At 32.5% G+C, this 22,581-nt stretch overlaps 1 protein-coding gene across 2 annotated transcripts in view; it reads right to left on the bottom strand.

The window, feature by feature from the left end:
• Positions 1 to 397: 397 nt before the first annotated feature.
• Positions 398 to 22,581, bottom strand: part of LOC140047070 (short transient receptor potential channel 4-like) — a 47,080-nt gene continuing 24,896 nt past the window's right edge. For both annotated transcript variants that reach the window (XM_072091880.1, XM_072091881.1), the window contains exons 3-12: positions 16,871 to 17,075; positions 8,948 to 9,072; positions 6,162 to 6,662; positions 5,457 to 5,811; positions 4,898 to 5,061; positions 4,142 to 4,671; positions 3,787 to 3,991; positions 3,198 to 3,377; positions 2,583 to 2,627; positions 398 to 2,281 (exon numbers count right to left, since the gene is read on the bottom strand). In XM_072091880.1, coding sequence (XP_071947981.1) covers positions 1,787 to 2,281; positions 2,583 to 2,627; positions 3,198 to 3,377; positions 3,787 to 3,991; positions 4,142 to 4,671; positions 4,898 to 5,061; positions 5,457 to 5,811; positions 6,162 to 6,662; positions 8,948 to 9,072; positions 16,871 to 17,075 — 2,805 coding nt within the window. In that variant the 3' untranslated portion in view covers positions 398 to 1,786. The remainder of the gene's footprint in view (positions 2,282 to 2,582; positions 2,628 to 3,197; positions 3,378 to 3,786; positions 3,992 to 4,141; positions 4,672 to 4,897; positions 5,062 to 5,456; positions 5,812 to 6,161; positions 6,663 to 8,947; positions 9,073 to 16,870; positions 17,076 to 22,581) is intronic.

The raw sequence follows: 22,581 nt of genomic DNA, 5'->3' as shown, positions 1-22,581 counted from the left end.
ATTTGGCCATATTTTGAACAAATCCCTATATAGTACAGGGTTTTTTTTTTAAATGGCCAATATATCGACTTTTTAAAATTCACTTAATATGCAATAATATTACCATATATGCACATATATTAGCATTATCACCATCGTATAGAGTCATAGTAACCAGTTATTTCAAAAAATAAAATGGTCGAAATTTGGTAATTTTTTGAAAAAAAATGGCCAAAATATCGACTTTTTAAAATTCACTTATTATGCAATACTATTACCATATATGTACATATATATAATTTTTGCCATAATATCATCGCATAAATATTATGAAAAAGTCATATTTTGTTAATTTAACAACAAAATCCGTGTACAGTACATTACAAAATAGTACAAGAGAGTTATTTTCGAATGACCAAGTTTCAATCTTTTTATTTTGATGTAATACCGTAGCTTACTATGGTGTTATAATATACCCCAATCGATGGTAGTGCAATATATGGGCACAGGCCTATAGAGCATATTATTGCCAAATTGAATTTTGAGAGTTTATATTTTTGTAAATTTTGGAAAAATTCTTCTAGTTTTTGAAAAAAATGGATAAAATATCGAAAATATTTAAATGCATTATAAATATTTTTTTTAGATTTTGTAAATACAAGTTATTTTTATCTGAATGTCGACGTTAATATGGAAATAATCTACAGTATTTGTTTATATTTTGTTTAATAATGCTAACCATATACGAATCTAAAGATTGCATATCAACTTCCAAATATCATTCATAAATACACAACACATATGTACTACTACAAATAGGTAAGTTAAAGTTAAACTAGTTTGACAAAGAAAAAAGTACGATGTGTCCAAATATGGTAGTGATATGACATCATCGTGTCCATATATGGGCACACCAGATTGTTTTGTCAGTTTGATAGTTTAGACGGAGCTTTATTGTGTAAATAAAAATACAAAATAATGTACCATCACCACTGACTGAAGTATTTAACTATTTTCGAACTATAATTAATTTGACAATAATTATAACTTGACATAACACATTTACGGGTAATAATATTTCAATTTTTTTTATATACATATCATTGTTTGACAAAACACTTATGCATCAACCGTATTTATAAATGACTGCATTTAGCCCTAACAGCCTTAATTAGTGTGCTCTGTCCTTTTTAATACTTGATTACGTCATTTTCCTATTAATAGTACCAATGATTCATCTTATATAAGGACTTTAATGAAAAAAACTATACAGTAATTGGGTTTTTGGTCTATCATGGAAAATCTTCCATTAATGTATATTTCTTTGTAATGTATTTTTGTAATAATGATTTTTCAAATAAATTCAATTTAAATAATATCTCTTAAGATTATTTTGATTTATTGGAAAAATGTTAAATATTTAACAGAAACATTAGAAAAACCAGTTTCGTTTGTCTCGTGCCGATTGTAAAAATAAATACACAGAAGTATACATATATACAATTCAATTGGATGGAGGTCTTTACACATTAAGTTTTAAATTTTAAGTCAATTCTTGGAACCATCGAACCAATGCGAATGCATGTAATACCCATTTTCAAAGTACTCTATTATTAATTTAATCACAAATTATTATCGGTTATTTATTTGATTAATAACGCGATGTATAAAATACACGTATGTACACACCAATTAGAATTCGCATTATTTTAAACAGTATTTTTGAAAATTGTAAAACGACTACATAATATAATAATAAATCGAATATTTTACAAATTTGATTATTCAACACCTGTATGTAAATGAATTAAACACTTGTGTTGCGATGTAAACCAAGTACGTCTTCGTCATCTATATATTGAAACTGCGGCTGCTCCTCGCGAGGGATATTTGTCTGTTTCGCTCTTATAGCAATCTTTGGTGTTGACATATCAATATCATCTTCTTCTTCTACAAACCAATCTGGGTTACTCGGCTTAGATTTCATATCCAACATCCGACTTGAACAACCAGAATTCAACGATTCAATAGAATCATACATCTCTTCTTCTTTTACTGCCGATTTCAAAGCTTTGAACATTTCTCCACCTAAGCCAATGTCGTCATCTTCTAACTCCTTATTGTTCACTTTTGCGTCTACCTGTTTGATCTTCTTGTCCATTTCGTTCAGAGCTTCAAACATGTCGTATTTGAATCCCGAAATGTCTTGTTTTAGCTCATTTAGGATGTTAGCCTCGTCGTCGTCATCCTCGTTGTGCCGCTTTTCAAACTGGTAACGTTTTACCAAATTCAAAGAAACTTCCTAAAGAAAAAGAGAAACTTGCAATTCTTAGAAAAAATACCTGATTTTGTAACAGGAACACATCATTGTTTAACATTAATATTATTAGATATGTTTCATAAAATAGGCCTATACAACATTTATTTAAACAATTTCGCAATAATTGGTTCGATCCGATTCAGGCATTAGAAAACTTGTACTCGTGTACGACGTCTAGACAATTTTAAAAATTAATCTCGTAACGCATATTAGTCCATTCGGGCTAGTGAATGAATGGTATGACGACGACGATGGGGAGATTGATTTAAACAACATATCCTACCTTAAATCTTGTTTGGCGTTCTTCTAATATAGTTTTCAACTTCATCTGTAAAGATAAAACATATAATTATACTATTTTAGAAAGTTAGGAATTGAAGCTGATCGAAATTGCAAGGAGAAATGCTTTAAATTGTTATCTTGTTATGTTGCTAATTGTTATATATATATGTCATCTCTTCTATAAATATTGTTGTATTTTTTTACATCTCGATCGTATGAAGTCAATGTTTAGTTTCTAATCGATTTTGTGGTATTGTTTACGAGAAATGCATAATGAGAAAGCATTTCTTAGCGTATGTAGGCGCCGCCTACTGGCTGACTGGTTCTCGCGTGTCGCACGAAAATCTATTATTTAACTTGAAGTTGATTGTGATCGGTTCAGTAAATTTGATAATCATGTTTCCAGTCCATCAAACAGTACTTCCCACGCATCATAACAAAATGTATTGGTTACCGTCTATCAAACTTTATGTGTGACAAAAAAAATGTGATGTGCCCATAATGGACACGATAACACCACTTGAGCACATCACACTTTTTGTTGTAAAACATAAAGTTTGATAGTGTAGACTTTAATGTATTATTTTATATATTTATACAAAGTAAAAACACAAACCTTGTATTGTTTTTTCATGTCATCACGACAGCAGACATTTCCACAAAACCATCGAACTACTCTTTTGATAGATTTCACAGTAGGAATGATGTTGAATGGTGGAGCTGTGGTACCAAGTTCATCAAAATAACTCATCCAAAGCTTAGATCGTGAGAATTTCCATTCAATATCGGCGTCCATCTAAATTGAGGATGTAGAAAATGAAAGGGTGGTGGAATATTGGCAAATTTGAAAACAATTTAGGCAAACTGGTTAAACCTAGCACGGTTTAGTTTGGCAAGACATATTTTCCAAGTGTAGACGAGACCGGTTGATAAACTTCAGCCAACTGCAACAAACTTCAGAAGTTAGACAGTGGATCTTCTAGTTTGTAGAAGTTTGTGAAGTGTGACTACTATTAGGAGGTTGTTAATTGATTTGCTAAGTTCACAAAAACCTTAGCAAACTAGTTTTTCAAATGGACGCAAGGACTAACTTTTGTAGCCTAGTTTTCATAAGTAAGGAAAGAAAAACCTCGCAGAAATATTTTCCAGTCATTAGACCAGGAAAAGAATCCTAGATATATTTCAATTCATAAGCACGTTATTACCTCAACTCTGGTGTATGTGTTACTCATCATAGCAATGAGTACATTCAGCAGGACGACAATTGCAATCACGTGATAGGTGGCGTACAAAAGCGAGCCAACTGTCTCAGTGAATGGATGATGCACTTGATTATCTGGTAGACGAATAACTTTGATATCGGGCAATCCAAAAAGCGCCCAAAATAATGTGGCCATTGTATCAGTTATCCTGGAAAGAATAATAGAAAAAATATAAAGAAAAAGAGCATCAATAAGGTTTGATATAAACTTCATTAACCATTGTTATTGTTGTTATCCCCTACAACATTTAGGCCTACTATTTGTAAGTAAACGATTGGATGTTTAAGATAATACTTACGTTCCAAACGGAATGGTTGAATTATTTGAATAATACCAATATATTTGATTCATTCCCAGTGAGAAAGCAAACCAAACAAAAGAGAAAATAAAGAGAAATTTGAAAATGTCAAACATCATTCCTCCTAAGGAAATCTGCATAGGTCCAACCCAACGACTGACGACCGTCAGACAGATCATGCGCAGAAAACTGAACGTTTTTGCCAGAGCGAAAAGTGCTTCTGCCACAAGGCGCGGATCATACGGTTCCATGTTCAATCTGTCTTTACCGATTTTGACGTTGTTGTTAGATCCGGATAACTGCTTTAAGTACTCAGCATTTATCCTATCAACTGTTTGGTTCATTGTTTCAGCAAGGTGCCCCTGATATATTTGCATGTCTGTCAATTGTTGAAACATAACGTCGAGTTGTGTGGCTATCATTTCAATATTTGGCGTAGCCATGTCAAATGGGCTAATACTAGATGAGTTAGGGGTGCCGAGCGTTGTGGTTTCAGCTCGACTTCCTCGATTCAAAATACCGTCATCGTCCTACAAAATGGAAAAAACTAAAATTAACCTCCTGAAGAATGAAGATGTGTGGTTTAAATACGGGATTTCCCCATTAACCGTGATACAGGCCTGCTAATTTAAAATCAAAGCTATGTTTCTACTTCGATGCAACGCAACGACGTAATCGCACCGCAAGTAATTTGACAAACAGAAATGTTGCTGTGAAAAGCAAGTTTAAATATCTGGAATTAAATGGAATACTTACATCATCACTGTAGAAGATTACGTCTCCGTGAAGATATACAGTGACATATAGCACGATCACACTCCAGTAAAGTGACAAGGTCACAAAGTCAAACATGTTCCAAAGATTGCTGAAAAATCTTGATCCTGTTGACCATAATTCTTTGCACTTTTGCCATGTCATACCTAAGTAAAAAATAATAGAAATAGACTGGTAAACAATGTCATACGTATTATATAAATATATGCATCTTATTTGGCTCCTAAGTTTTTATTATGTGATATTTATTGGAAACTTTAAGGCAAGAATTAAAGAGAACTATCGTTGTGGATAGAAAAAAAAAGCTGTGTAACATCTAGTCCACTGCACTTTGAAAAGATTATCGTAGAAAATATAATATGTAATACTATACATATTTGTTATTATAGGATAGTTTTATTTTTCTTACAATTGGCGAAGCACGTATATTTGACCGTCGTCTTTTTAATACATTATAGAATTTTACATCTGCGTGGTGTCATACTTTTACTCTTTTTCTGGTATCGCTAACGCATTTGCCAAATAATATATTGATACATACCTGCAACCCAAAGACCTACACACGTAAGGCATATGGTTAGCAATTTCTTCTCCCATTGTCTCTCTTCTTCATCTTCAGATGGCAGTTTGTTCTGTGTCAGTGTTTGCCAAAGAAGTAGTAGCAAGAAACTTAACTGTGAAGTCGTATGACACACAAACTTAACATAAGGAATCTTTATCATCCTCCCGATTCTTCCCTTTGGGTAGACCATGTAGGCTATGGATACCAATGGAAATGCCAACGCCATAAGGATGGTTAGAAGTGTAGAACGAAGACTGCTTTGATCTCTCCAGCCTTTGAGTCCGTGGAACCACATCTCTATCAGACGTTGCTGGCAATGAGGGTGGGCAACAAACTGCAAAAACATAATTATATATCATGCATGGTCGATTATTATGGAAACAATGAATTTGGAGACAATCATTATAAAGAAGTTGAACACTTTCTCTGATACATTCTGACATTGGTATACATTATAATATTCAGCAATAGCTTATTGCGTGAAAGGATGTTTGATTGTATTGTAAATGCACCTGCCACAGGTCATCTACTGTCCTGCGCTTGAACATGAAAGCTCTTCCCTGGATTGAAAGAGGATAATTTATAATCTAGAAGTATAGTAAGTAAGTCAATTATTCTTATGTAGGCTGCGTTCAAAATAGGATAATATTTATATATATTATATTACGTATATGCAAAACAAACCTTTCTTTGTTCGAAATGAATAGCAACTTTAACTCTATTTGGTTGACTATCAGTTAGGTCTTCGCTTTGTGTTCCCCAGCCATACGAATCATGGTTCAGTATGTACATCTGTTCGTCAGAGTCTCGAATCTGACTCAAAAGATCTGCCGCATAAGTTTCACACTGATCCGCCAATCCCATAAATTGATCGCTAAACTCGTATTGCTTAACGCTTAACTGCCGTAATTTGCCGCAAAGTTCAAAAGCGGTGTTAAATGGATCTTCAGAAGTGAGTGATATGTATGCCTGTCCTGCCAGAGCTTTGTATTGATTCAGCATACCGACAGAATGCTGTAAAGTGTGGCTGTTTTCAGATTCTCCAAACTGTTTAACGTCTATTTTGTTAGCGCCGTATTCTAACAAAAGTTTGATGACATCAAAATTGTTATGATGCGCCGCAAGAATCAGCGGTGTAATGTCTGGGTGAAAATCGCCATCTTCAGAATGACACTCCAGTGCTTCCTGAAAAAATGAGAAATATTTAATTTCATTTATTAGAAACTCTTTTATTCTCGTTGGGAACTCTGTTGGCCTTATCATACATGATTACATAAAACTATGAAACTATATCGCTATGCTATTCTCTATATTGTTTTGTCTATAGGCCTACTTGTGTATTTTGGGATAACAGTGACGGACTTGTTTAATATGTCGTCCCCCAAACAAACAAACAACAAAAACAAACAAACAAACAAACAAACAAACAAAATTGTTTTGTTGTTGTTGCTGTTATTATTTGTTTTGTTTATGTATTTTTATGTTAATGTTTTATTTTGATCGAAATAAATTTTGAATTGAATTAATATCTCTACTTGACTAAAACGTTATGCGACAAAAAATGTTATGTGTCCATTATGAACATGATGTCATATTACTACCGTATTTAGGCATATCACTACCATATTTGGGTACATCACACTTTCTAGTTTTATAGTGTAGACAGGGCTTAAGTGAGCAGGAGAAAAAAAACTCCAATTTGACTGGACATTATAATGGTATTCTTTAGTTAGTGGTCGCATGAATGTGTTATCATAATATTTATTTACACATTTAGTTATATATCTTTAGGTTGTCAAACTACATAGTGCTTTGCTCTGTGACGGTCGGGCGCGGCCGATTACGTATGTAGTAGATTGCTGGTCAATTTGACCGCAAAACAAATTTAATTAATATTTTAATTCCTAATTAAGATAAGATACGGTTCCATAAAGTCTGCGATATTGTGAAAACTGCTTATAATTAATACATTAATTAACAGGCCTACTGACCATATCGTCTTTCATAAAATTCCGCTGGGGAAAAAACACCTTCCAAGGCGTAACTAATGTGTCCAATTAATTTTTACAACACAGAATTTCCATTAGATCATACTTTTATACTAATAAACTGACAAGTAAGCGCCTTTCCTACACTTAGTTTAAGCTTAATATCTTTTCAAACACGAAATAATTTCGATTTGTAATTACTAAACAATAGTGGTGTTAAAGGTAATGTCGTACATTTGTTTAATTACTTTATAGGATCAGTTTTGAAACAACAAGAAAGTAATTTCTCCATCTTTATTAAAAATATTTTACGTGTTTTTTTTTCTCTTTCGCGTATATGTTACGTGTAATAATTTGTACTAATCGGAGTTTCAAAAGAAAGAAATTTCGAAGAATTGCAAAAACTAATAGTCTAGTTTAGGATGGTATTCTTGTTATTGTTTACTTTTGCTTCTTGACGAAAAATCATCAAGTGAAGGTTAGATCGATAATAAAATATTCATCTTTTAGGGAAAAACATCTGTGTTAAAAAATATGTGTGATTATATTGAACTCATTGACCTGGGAGTCACATCAATGTATCCCAGGAGTCTCTTCATCAAAGAAACATTTCCGTCACTACTTCCATTTAAGTTATACTTGCTGTTGTCATTTATATTGTTTTCAATTATTGAATTATTAAGTATTTTCTAAAAAGTAGTTTTGTTTAATATTTTAAACCAAGGCTTGTCCGACAGGATCTCTAAAATGAATGTATTTTTTGCTCTCTCTCTCTCTGTTTCATATCTCAATTCGCTAACCAGGTGTTGATTTCTTTAAAACTAGATAGGCCTCTAATGTAATAGTAATAGAATAATCACCAAAATGGGTTCCAAAGTTCGGCACCACGCTCATATATATCATACAAATTTGCCGAATCACGTATTCTTCATATTGTTCAAATATGATTAATATGTTTCAACAAACACTAAATATATTAAAGCTACTTCTATATGATTCGTTACATAGTACCCCGGTTAAATAAACATGTCCACACATACACTTACAAACACTTGAAGTTCTTACACAAATAGTGAATATCTGTAAAGCGCGTTTACACAGAGTATAAAATGTATAATAACTGTTGTTCCTCACGAATACCAATTTAAAAATACATTTAATACAAATAATCTGCATGATTACAATGACGTCATGTGTGCATAAGTTATTAAAAAAACGTGCCCGTAAACAGTGGTAAGGATGATGTTAATTGTAATTTGATTGGACAATTTGAGACATTAGTATACAAAATGTTTTTTATTTTACATGCTTGCAAAGTACATATAATAATATGTGTTGATCTTGATTCTTTTGTTAATAGTTAAGGTACCATTGTTGCCCTAAAAATAGTAGACCTAATCCCTTGTATATTATTAAAAGTAGTTTTGTAGGCCTATTTAGTCTATGTAAAAATAAGAACAATTCAATCATAAATTTACTTACAGGAATGTTCTTTAATTTACTGTGCTCACATATTAACTTGACACCTTCAATAAACTGCTCATCCACCGCCTTTAACATAGCATCACCAAGCTGTATATTATTTTCCAGAAGAATCTTTACGATATCTAAAAGAAAGAAAGAAATATTGCTTGTTTATAATACCTATAATATAATATAGGCATTAAAAGTATCCACAGAAAAATATACGTTGATGCGCATGTGCCGAATGCATACTATATCAACAATTGCACGCGTAACTAACAAGTTTACGCGCGCGTACAGAATACATGTATTGTCGATCAGCAATTGAACGCGCACAATAAGTTACATGTACGCGCATGTTAATTTACGCGAAAGTTGACGCGCGCGTACTGAAGGCAATTATTTTTAGTAATTGTCAGCGTATTTTGTCAAGTTATGTAACGTTACTTACAAACGCTTGGAAATAGCTTTTACTTAATTCCATTAAAAAGCGCTAGGTAATTTGGAGAACAACATTAGTGATGCATTAAACCATGTAAACAGCAAGTCTAATCTATTTATCAACACCATTACAATCAATCGTGTTATATTTATTCTTCCCCTTCTTCAAATTAAGCCAAATTCCAATCTCGTGTCACCATGCTTTTCCTCACAATCATATTACGTGAATACAAGATCGCCTTTAGAGATATTTAAATCAAATTACACAGAAGAAAACAACAGAATGTAACAGTACATTACATCCTACATGTTGTCAAAAATCAATATTTTAAAGAAAGAGTAAATGTATGTCTCGCTCACAGCGGTCTTGCATAACCTTAATTTTCAATGTATAACAAATAAATAATCTTCTTTGTACTACAAATTGTAGCAAGTTCAACGTTATGGTACGAACTTTATTGTGTTACATGATAGCAATGTTCTCCATCAGGGTAAAACTTATTGCATTTGTTTATACTTCAAGTGAAACGGAGAACATTAACAAAACCTTGACATTTTAGTTTATTTATATTAAATTGAAAGCTTTTTTGCTTTATAAAGTTTTTCAAGTACATTCAGCACATTTCTAGGATTACAACCATAATGAACAATTTATAATGCGTTGTAGAAACACTTTTCCTTAAGAATAATTTATAATTTATTACATGAAAACATTTTTCAATATTATTTGTAAAGTTATATTTTAAGTTAAAGATGTATTGTCCCCCTGAAAAAATAATTCTTAACATTTTTTTTTTTGAATATTTCATTTTAATGTAACATAATAGTTATCCACTTTGATAAAAAGAATTGGATCGAAAAAAAAAGTATTTACCTGTAAAAAATGTAAATTAAAAGCAAAAAATTGTCAAATTGGCTGCCAGCCAATGGATTTTTGGTTAAATTTAACCATTTATTTTGTCATTTTACAAGTGAAAACATTATTTTTTTTGTTTTTTTTCTATGGAAGTGATTAACTTTATTAAAACTACAAAATAACATATTCAAAGTCCAATTTAACTAATCTTCATTTTTCATGTATTTGGGGGCCAATACATCTTTAAGGGTGCCACAGATCAAAAGCTTTTGCTTGTTTTGTTGGTAATCCTGTTTTTCACACTTTTATAGTACTTTTTAAAAATATAAATGGTTATGAATTTTGTTTGGAAAAAAAAACTCAATACAATATTTACCAACCAAGGTGAATTTCCAATAAAATGTCAAATAAATAGTTGATCTTCTTTATTATTAAACTTCATCACTCCGATTCATATCTAAATCGTCATCAATATAATTTTCTTATCTCTCTTATGTTACCAACATCTTTAGCATCCACATCTCCATCTATATTGTGTTTAATCCACACCTACCTACATCTTTTAAGAAACTTGTAAAAATTAGTAATTTAAACTATTAAAATAGTTTAAATTACTAATTTTTACAAGTTTTAATTTGTTCATTAATAAATTGATTTTGTATTTTATAAAAGTGTGATTTATTCATTTTATAAGTTTAATTTGTTCATTTTATTAGTTTAATTTGTTCATTTTATAAGTTTAATTTGTTCATTCATAAGTTTAATTTGTTAATTTTATAAGTTTAATTTGTTCATTTTATGGTTTAATTTGTTCATTTTATGGTTTAATTTGTTAATCTTGTGAGTTTTTCTAAGATTTTTGTATTTCATTAGTTAAGTTATTCTTATTCGACGCTACGTTACAAAAGAGTTCCACGATTATATAAGTGTAGTTTTCCAAATAAAGATTATTACTATTATTAACTACAGATAGACACGGATCCTCACTTTCCTAATTACACTCAGCCTTTCATACTCAACATATGGGGTGCGATCGCCGCCAAAATATGTCTCTACTTTGTCTCTACGCACAGATCTGTGTGCATTAACCATTTTGCTAGATAAAAGTGTCTTCGTTTGATTGCAAAATGAATGTAAATATACTTTAACCTCCGCCTTTCATCGACGCATCCGACAAGCACGTCCGTTCAATCACGTTCACTATAAGTATAATATTTCTCATATGATCATTATATCAATGTATTAATAGATACATCTGTCACAGACATAAAGCACCAGGAAGAATCATCACTATATTAATACATACTACTAAAAGTAGCGTGTAACTACACCATAAAATCTCATTATTTATCAATATTAATCTATCATAAAGTTAGATTCATTCGCCAGTATGTGATACGGACGATTAACAACAGAAAGAAATAATATGTGTACGCATGCGTATAGTGAAATGTATATTGAACAGGAAAATACGTATACGATTATTTAAAGGTACTGTATATGTGTTTATAAATTGCAAAAGCAAAAGCACTACTTGAGGTAGTACCGTATTCAAGTTGATTTCAGGCTTCGTCGACGATGTATGTCCTACGCAATGATTCCTTCTTAGTTTTTAAACTCTGACTCCGTATGTGTTACGTTATGGTGAGATACCGTTTATTCTTGAGAAAAGTTTCATCTAGGGATTGAACGAGAAATGAGGCTATACATGCCTTTGTGAAATACATACCGTACCATACCATTATGACAATTGGAGGATTTATTTAGTTCCTTTTATTTTATTATTGAAAATGAACATTCCTAGATATCAAAATGTGGTTGTTAGGGCTAAGACCTCTTCAGATTAATACAGTCATTCATAAGGGCCAGTTATGATATACATATATGATGCGTTTGTAAAGGAAAATGCTTATTACCCCACTTGTGATTTGACCAATTACAAGCGATAGATTATTCGAACGGTCGCTTGTGATTGGTCAACTCGCTCGCGTTGCGTCTACTTCCTTGCGTCGCGTCGCTAGTACAGTGGGAACTAAAGCTTAAGTGCTATGACCTAGAGATTCGTAATTCGTTCTACTTGCGGCTATTCACTCCGCGATTATTCGATTGCTTTGTTAAATAGCGGCATTTGAAATGCGTGTCCCTCAGAGATTTCACCTCTTCTGTGTTTAATCGGGCATTGAAACGTTTCTCATTATCTCACTGATTAGAGGTAGATATATTCGTTAATGGGATGATAATAGGTCATAATAGATATCTTTATAATATACACTATAATGAGGTTGCTTGGCTAAACGTGTGGATAATTATTGTTAGGTCATGATAGATACGGCGACGAAGTAAAAAATGATACAAAAACTTGTTAAAGCCGCCAGCGGTACTTCTTGTGTGATGGGTGGCGATGTGTTAGAGCCGGCGATACTTCTTCTATGACGGGTTGCGGAATTAAAGAATGATATGATAGGACACAAACTGGCAATGTTAAAGCCGGCGGTACTTATTCTATGACGGGTTGCGGAAATTCTCTCCTGTATGCCTATAGGCAACTCTGTGTGAGAAATTCCCCATGTGTCGTGTTTCTGCAGATCGTCATTATGATTAAAAATGTATGAGATTTGAAGGCCTTTTGGCATTTTCACAACAGCAGAGCATTCGTATGCCTATTCCAGCCTGCCTATTATATGACGGATTGCTAGACTTCTCTCTCCTGCATTGACCATTCAAGACCTAATACCCTGTTCCAGAATTCCTTACAATCAGAATATTTAATTTCCGGTTTTGAATCCATTAGAGCACAATTTTTAAAACAACAACAGTGCATTTTAGTATGATTTATATTGATTTATATCAGTGGGAGTATTAATTGATCGGATAATTACAAATTTATTGACGAATTATTAGTTGTAAGATAAAATTCCTTGAATGTTTAATTAAATCATTGAATTTATAACATCATAAAAAAATTATATACTTATTAATTGCCATTCAAACATCAATCAGGGGGTCTAAAACCAAAACATGATCAGTCTAGATATGATGACAGTTTCTTAGAAAAAATCTATAATCCAGTACGGGGCGCCATCCGACACACTATCTATTCTGTCCTACAAACTATAGTAAAGAATAGGTTGTGTGTCGGACGGCGCCCCGTAAATGAGCAATTAATTAAAAATACAACAAGAAGATGTTTTGTACTTTACACCGACAATTATTTATTATTTATAAAATATATTACAAATTCTAATTTATGTATTTTAATTATTAATTAAGTTTATATGTTGTTTTACCATCGAACAGTGAATAATTCATTTAATTATACATTCATCGATAACAGGAAGAAAGACAAATGTTTCGACTAAGAAAGATAGGATTAGAACCCACGTCTTTGGATCTGTAAAAAAAAAAAAACATTTGTACCATAATGGTTACATTACAACAGTAACATGTTAGTGTATTTAAATAGGCCTATTTTTATTTATCAATGTTTATATTTTATAAATGTATATCCATTCCCATCAAAATTACAACAATTTACCAAATTCGGTAAGATTACCAAATTTGGTCTCGTTTTAAAATTAGACTTGTGGACAAACCGTTAAGGCCTATCAATTAATGATCACCTTCAAATCTTTAAGTAATGTCTTAAACAGTCGTCACGGCGTGCTTGCTATGTAGGTATATCAAACATTATTTATTGGTTATAACACGGCTTAAATGAACCATATTACCTTTCCTTTCTACACGGACAGTCCGAGATGAAGCTAATTACGGAAAGACATATATTTGATAATATATCTATATTGATAGTTGTAGGCCTGTGTTTCAATCGATACAGGCATTTTACATTCATTAACGGGACTACTGATACTTTTCGCGTTAGAGTGTCCTCTATAGCTAATACGTGGAAGAAGTATGAGATTACGTTAAACACGTTTAATGATTGCAATCAAATATCATAGTAATCAATATACATTTAATGTAGAAGCTTGGAGAATGTATTTAGGCCTCTTCACAGCCCTAAAGGTAGGTATACATAGATTAATGGGACAAATGGGCTGAACTCCGAAACATTAACCTAAATACTAAAATACAAATGAACTATTTAATATCACATGGCATTTTTAGCACATATTAAGACTTTAGTTAACAATGAAACAGCTAATGGGAATTCAAAGGCAGCCATATCTTTGTAAAAGCTTAGTTTCGCAACGAAAATATGTACGCACAACAGTAATTTGACCAATCACAAGAATATACACGACACGATTATGTGGTTTATGTATCAGTATTTGTAGTACGCGAACGTTACTTATACATGTTTGGTTTCCCATTAGGACGCAACGCAAGGACGTAAGCGCAAGGCAAGCGAGTTGACCAATCACAAGCGAAATTCGGATAATCCATCGCTTGTGACTGGTTAAATTGCTTACGTTGCGTTTACGTCGTTGCGTTACGTCCTAGTGGGAACCAAGGTTTACCAACGTTTACACGCGTGCGTGGAGCTGTACCTCATTACGGTGTCATTGACGCGATATAGATTATCAAACGTCAATCTTTACGCAATGTGACACGCATGAATGCACATTCTGTGCGTGTTAATTTCCATCGGTTTGTAGAAGTAAATTACAACAATCGCATGCGCTGTCATGGGAAATAAGAGGATTGTGTCTATTTACCACGTATCGCATTAATAAGATATAACGGTCACAATTGAGTCGTTCTCAAGAGAGTATCAATTGCATCCAAATACAATTTAATATTTTATTTGAATGTGGATAGAATGTGTTATTCGAAACGGTTGCACTGTTGAGTTCGAGTAAACTACAGTGTAGCGCACACATAGCTAGCGGGTGGCAAGCCTTAACGCATGTGCAGTACTCAATGACGTCAACGAAAACAGACAAAAACGCATAAATCGTACGTATGAATACTCATGGCTGTTGAGAACAGCAAATTACCCTACGGTATCATGTCTAGCAACAAGAAACTGAGTGGCTGTTTTATGTCAACGACGGTAACAGGCACATTCATATCACACGTGTGGAACCTAAATTAATTTGCCCTAAATAGGCCTAATCTCACTCAAAATAAAAACAAACTACATCGACGGGGTTCGAATCCTTAGGAATCCTAAAGCACTAATTAGTCACAGCCAAACTTTAAAAAACAGTTACTGCATAGTGTCTAAGGATTAATTCATTTTCGAGAGGACAAGACACTTCAGGTGATGTATATTGATAGGCCTACCGGGCGAGAATCCGTCGGGTGGTTTCATACTAAAGGTACATTTGTTGTTAAGTATTACTGGAATACGTCTGTTCTTTAGTGAACTAGTCCTAGTTGACTTATGAAGCATTCAAACTGTCACATGCTTATTAACAGAAGTGTTTTCTTCTTAAGACATAGTAATGAATAAATTGCTTAGTTAAGTGGAAGTTTTGTAAGAAGTATACTATGACACATTACATCGCTAATAAGACCAGAATAAAAGACTGCGACATACTTTTATCAATAAGATAGAAAGATAAGGTTAATAAAGCTAAAATACAGTACTTCACGTATAAAATTATATATTAATAAAATATCATGGGGCAGACTTTTAAACTTCTTAGTTTATTTGAATTTTCTACGCATTCTGCTTATCAGAGAAATAGTAAATCTTGGTTCCAACCAGAATGAAACGCAAAGATGTATACGGTGACGCGACGCAACTCATTTTACCAATAATCGCAGATGCTTGTACCCAAATCCTGGTAAAATACAACAATCAGACTAAAGCCTATTTTCCATCCATCTTCCAAATCCCCCTCTACGCATGCGTATAAGCTGACGCTGATTTTCAAGACTTTTTTTTTGGCAGAAATTAGACTTGAATGAAGTTACGTCATTTATAGAACATTTGAGCATAAGTTCACGGTTATATCAAACGTTTTTATTCAATAAATTTGGTTCAATTACATTACACAATACTTTGATTTATTGCGTTTCCTTCAGTCACGGAAACGTTTAATGATATTGCAACGTTAAGAGATGATCAGTCAGCAGGCGGTAGATGTTTAAGAGATACGGCAATAGTAGGCCTACTTAACCCACAACACATTATACAAAATAATAATGCTTAGAGTTGAATGGGGAGAATATCGAATGGCAGAATTAATAAGTAATCGCTGACTTATTTTGTTTTATTATTGCGTATGTACAATTATGTTAATACAATTCTTTATAACTCACTCAGTAAGAGAACGCTTTTCTTTAAATCGCCGACAATCATAAATTTATAAACATAATTCATAAACAAACATGTTTACTGAGATGTCTAGAATAACCAGTATGATTTTAGTTGCATCAACGAGTAGGAGGACGTACATTTAACTTTAAAGCCCAAATTGTTGGTAAATGTTTTTCCTTACGCTTGATTCCAACTTGGACGCAACGCAACCAATCACGACTGAACTATTGCTTGTGATTGGTTAACTCACTTGCGTTGTGCTTACGTCGCTGATTGCGTCCAAGTTTGAACCAATCTTTAGAGTTGCATAGTGATTGCCATAACATAACAAACTATAACTTAACATGAAACAAACCAAAAAATAAAAACTATGAAACGCACAACTATGGAATACCAATTTCGTCAAAATGTTTACCTGAATTTCCATTTTGTATAGCAAGCACCAGGGCAGTTTTTCCTTCAGAGTCCGTGCAATTTATATTCAGGTCCGGGGCATTTGCAAGAGCAAAGGTGATGGCTTTACGGTCGCCTCTTTCAACGGCTTGTATGAACAGTTGCTCAACGCCTCCTGGCATTGACGGCAGCGCCATCTCCTCCTCTGGCTGGGGCTGGGGACTTTTCTGAAATGAAAAACGCAAGATCAATATTGGCACAGGCTTAGCGCAAACCACATTTATCCGATGTCATTTGGGGAGCTAAAGTACTAACACATACTTAGGCTACTAAATGCCATTTAAAACTGCATAAATAGTAACTTATGGGAAACACAAGCAACTGTGATTATTCAATTAATTCGATTGATTATGATAAAATAATAACAGTATGTTTGTAAAATACTGTTTCTCTAGATTTACATTGTTATATTAATTGCAGAACGAACCATCGTATAAAACGTGTCCATTAAAATGATATATTAAGCAACTTTAAAACCAATACAAATCATGTTTTTCAAGGTAACATACATTTAACAGGTAATCGGTTTACAATATAAAATGAAATTCCTTCTACTGTACAGACAGTACTGGCAAAGTAAGTATTTCTTCATGAAGTTAATAGTCATCATGTGACGTCATCATTCTGAAGCCTTTTTTCAACATTTGCACCTTAAAGACATTGTTTCCTTGAACAGAAGGTATATTGTGTAACATTGTGTGAGTTTCCATTCTATAATACCATTGCCAGATTAGCAAAAAGCAAAAATAATTACCTACTATCGGGCCATTGTAAAGTTTTAGTAAATTTCAAACTGAGACGAATTATAAACTTTTGTTAACACACACAAACAGATATTTTAGTATTTATTACTATTCTAGGTCTATTCAACAGGAAACAATTGTTACGTAATGTAGGACCATATTGCCAACTTGTTGTACCACCCTATTTATGAATTATGTTATCCTGTATAAATATGTTTTTAAATAAATGAATATATTATTTTATCACGATAATGTTTATTTTTGCCGAAGGCAATCTTCATAATAATTCGTATTAATTTTTTTTTAAATCATATTTCATGATTCTAAAAAAAAATGAAAAAAACACATGCACAAACACTAACAAAAAACCAAGTAAAAAAATATTAAAACAAATAAAAAATGCATGTGGAACATAAATATTCTAAATATTGTTTGACGTAAAGTGCGAAAACTGAACATTTAAATCATTTCTAAGAGGATGTGCATAACGATAAACACCATATGTTTTTAAAATTAACTTGTGCTCAGTTATTTCCAAGTTCCAACTCACTGACATTTTTAACAAAATACTGTATAAATGACCTCTAAACGTGGTGTTTGGGACTGAACCCGCAAGAAATCCTCAAATTATTTTAATTTAAAATCCAATTATTTTAATTTCAAATAAAATTATTTTAATTTCAAATAAAATTATTTTAATTTCAAATAAAATTATACAAAAAAATATTCTTTTCAAATTAACTTATTTCAATTTCAAATCAAATTAATTTAATCTCAATTCAAATTATGTATATATTCTATTGTATATATAATGATAATAAAATGCATATTATAAATAAAAATGCATATTACTGAAAAATGGGTATAATTGGTTGGATCTGAATGGAGATGAAAACAAATAAGCAAAAAACAAAAACAAAACGATAAATTCAAATAGCATGAAAGTCTTAGGAATTAACACTAAACCTTTCTCAGTTCTGTAATGTTACTTTACTGTTAACATTAATATATTTTCTATAATCTATTCTATCAATAAAAAGAAAATGTATAATTTATATAAATCCAAAGGCAAATTACTGAAAAAATGACAATGTTGTGGGTATCAGTAGCTGGATCTAAATGGAGATACAAAATAAAATAAGCACTGATGAAAAAATGACAATGTTGTGGGTATCAGTGACTGGATCTCAATGGAGATACAAATAAGATAAGCACTGAAAAAAATGACAATGCTGTGTGTATCAGTGGCTGGATCTAAATGGAGATACAAATAAAATAAGCACTGAAAAAAATGACAATGTTGTGGGTATCAGTGGCTGGATCTCAATGGAGATACAAATAAAATAAGCACTGAAAAATGACAATGTTGTGGGTGTCAGTGGCTGTATCTCAATGGAGATACAAATAAAATAAGCACTGACAAAATGACAATGCTATGGGTATCAGTGGCTGGATCTCAATGGAGATACAAATAAAATAAGTACTGAAAAAAATGACAATGCTGTGGGTATCAGTGGCTGGATCTCAATGGAGATACAAATAAAATAAGTACTGAAAAAAAATGACAATGCTGTGGGTATCAGTGGCTGGATCTCAATGGAGATACAAATAAAATAAGCACTGAAAAAATGACAATGTTGTGGGTATCAGTGGCTGGATCTCAATGGAGATACAAATAAAATAAGCACTGAAAAATGACAATGTTGTGGGTGTCAGTGGCTGTATCTCAATGGAGATACAAATAAAATAAGCACTGAAAAATGACAATGTTGTGGGTGTCAGTGGCTGTATCTCAATGGAGATACAAATAAAATAAGTACTGAAAAAAATGACAATGCTGTGGGTATCAGAGGCTGGATCTCAATGGAGAGGTAAGCAAAAAGCTAAATCAAAACAATATCAAGCCTAAAAGAAATTGCAGAGTTTCGGGTAACGCTAACCCTTCCCTAGTGCTGTAATATTACTGTACTGTATGTACATTTAATAAATGTTCTATAACCTATCTTATTTTGTTCTTTAGTGTTATTAAATTTGTATATAAAAATAATGTAAGCTTATTTGGCGTCAGTAAAAATGCTTCCGACGTGTCATCGAGACAGTATGCTAATTAAAAGTATACAATAATTATAAGGCGTGTTTTTATGTGCACATTTCATTTGAAATCACAGTGTTTAGTTTCAGGTGACAACTCAATTAAACTCCAATTATCACTCATTATCACAATATGTCACAGATACTTCGGTTTGACAAATCTGGCAAAGCGATTAACTGTTAAATTGAATTACTTAGTTTATTCTGAGATGTCGCTTCATATCAGACGGCTATGAATTAAATTAGTCTCAAATAATTTAGTGGTTGCTAAGTATTTCAGATTGATATTTCAAAGTTCGTATTAGTTTGATAAATAAAGGGAGCAATACATAGCCTTATGATTAGTATACATATATCCGAGTGATTAGTGGTTTCAGTAATAATGCTATTTTTGATGCGTATAATGACCGTGTCAATGGCCAGATTAACGTACGTCGGTAGTTATTAACGAAATTATATTTCTCCCTAAGCCATCCTTTTAAAATTGTTTCATCATCTATATTCATTCTCTAATACAGGCCTACAAAATTGAACATGCAATTAAATATGACCATTACATTTACATACAATATTTAATTTAATGGTAAAACATTGTTTTTACTTTATTTATATATAATATTTTATTCGAATTTCAATATTTCGACAAATTCCCAAGGATAACCATATGTGAATTCATTCGCTATCCTTGTTAAAGGTGACAATCCTTAAAAACATTATATATAAGATGCTCTACATAAACAAAGTCTTAAATAAATCTTTGGGAGTGGAGTTATACTATGTCCAAGGATGTGAACCCAACATATTGGGATCATCAGTAACTGATAATTTTAACCACCAAAAACAACAACTCCACTTATCACTTAAGTCGTATGTGTTCGTATACCACTGTTGCACTGTCTTTGTAAAAAGACTATCAAAATACGTAATTACAATATTACAATATTGTGTATGTTTGTATAAATTCGAATGTGGTCCCATGAGATAATCAACAATGCAGATCAAAGGTAACGTGTTCTCAACCATAACTACAGTATCATCAGCCTAATCAATTTGCCCCACTTACAAATATAATTATTTATTACAAATTATAATTAATGTGTTATAAGCTATACTTGGATATAGATTAGTGATGGCGATTTAATATCGTTAAACTGTACAAAAATATATAATGACTGAATAAAAAGCAACCTATATGTATAAATCAATAATATAATCCTCTCATTAATTATAAAACGTTTGACTTACCACAGAATATGTTAGAAGCTATCAAACAGAAGGTGGCTAAAAACCGGTTAAATGACGTTATGCGTTGTTATGCGTATTTACGCGTGTTATGCGTATCTACGCGTAATATTAAAACTCCGACTGAACCGTAAATCCCAATTACTCCTCTCAACAATGAGAGCAAGACAGAGTGCGAAGCGACAGGTTGTTAAACTAACTTAAAGTAACACGATGGTGACCAGTTAAAATTCCTGATCATGCGCCGACATCTCAGTCACACCACTGATGATTCCATGTGTATTATGGCTAATAATTGTTTCTATGGAAGGCCGAATAACATAATCCTTTCACGACCATGCGTACAGGATTATTGTTAACACAACGCACTCGAGATTACCCGGAGTGATCATCAAGTAATAGGTGTTTCTATGGAAGGCCGACAGACACAATAAATTATCTTAACAATGTGTACAGGATATACTGTGTGTTAAAAAACTCAAGGCAATACCTCCATTCGGTGGTATAGAAGATCGAGCATACAAACAGACTAACAGGACTAACAGCAAATTTGTCCACCTTTTATCATCGTTTATTATTATATAATATAAAATAATACGTTCAATCGGTTAATTGTCATTAATAAGTTAACTTTAATGCCTTTGACTTAATGTATTTGTTTGACAATGTACAATTCATTGATAGGGGGCCTAGCAAATGATAAGATATTAAGCTCAGATTAGCACTTCATTTTACTGTACTATTTTGACACTCCGCCCGTACCACACGTCCAAAATCCGCCACAGTGGTTCACAAATGAACGGTTACGCAATGATGCGGAAATTATCATACTGTCCCAGTACCATGTTTAAAACAAACAAGGCCATACATGGCTGCAGTCGCGTGCTTAAATTTGAGTTAATGTTTACCGATTGACTATCCCACCGACCATCCGACCAACCGACCAACGACTGGAAGTATGGTATATATTTTGACGGGTTACAAAGTCGCTTCATGATATTACTAAACAAAAAGGTTGTTACTAAACAAAAGACGCTTGGATGATCAAAGGTTAACAATAAAAATTAAATTAAAGTTTAATAACATTATTTGTTCAAAAGGCTGACGTGCACAGACAACAGCCTACGCGATATTAATGCGGTTTTGTATAAAGCAATTAACACACTTTAAACACGACTGAGAAGAAAATTCGCTTGTATTACATTAAATATTGATAATAAGTTAACTTTAATCTACTAATATTTCTAGTATGATTCAACTAAAAAAATATATTTGGCAAATCTTCGTACGATATAACAATTGCGTCAAAGAACAACAGTAAAATAAGTGATAAATATTCGTCGTCGTATTTTCTCGGATTTGAAAAAAGAAAAATAACGGCCTAGTTGACAAGTTGTACGACAAACGGACATACAGAGACAGAATACGACATTAGAAAGAACACAGAATAAAGAACAAGTAAAATTGACAATTTTTGCTGGTGGCTTACATTGATTTTAAGAGATAATGCTCGTGTAATTAGTGGCGGATTATATCAATAAATATTCCACACACACTATCATCTTCATTCCAGACCGATCGAAAAATATTAGTTGGC

Source organism: Antedon mediterranea, chromosome 4 (assembly GCF_964355755.1).
Source record: "Antedon mediterranea chromosome 4, ecAntMedi1.1, whole genome shotgun sequence".
Classification (NCBI taxonomy): Eukaryota; Metazoa; Echinodermata; class Crinoidea; order Comatulida; family Antedonidae; genus Antedon; species Antedon mediterranea.
This window is presented reverse-complemented; position numbering and strand designations above follow the sequence as displayed.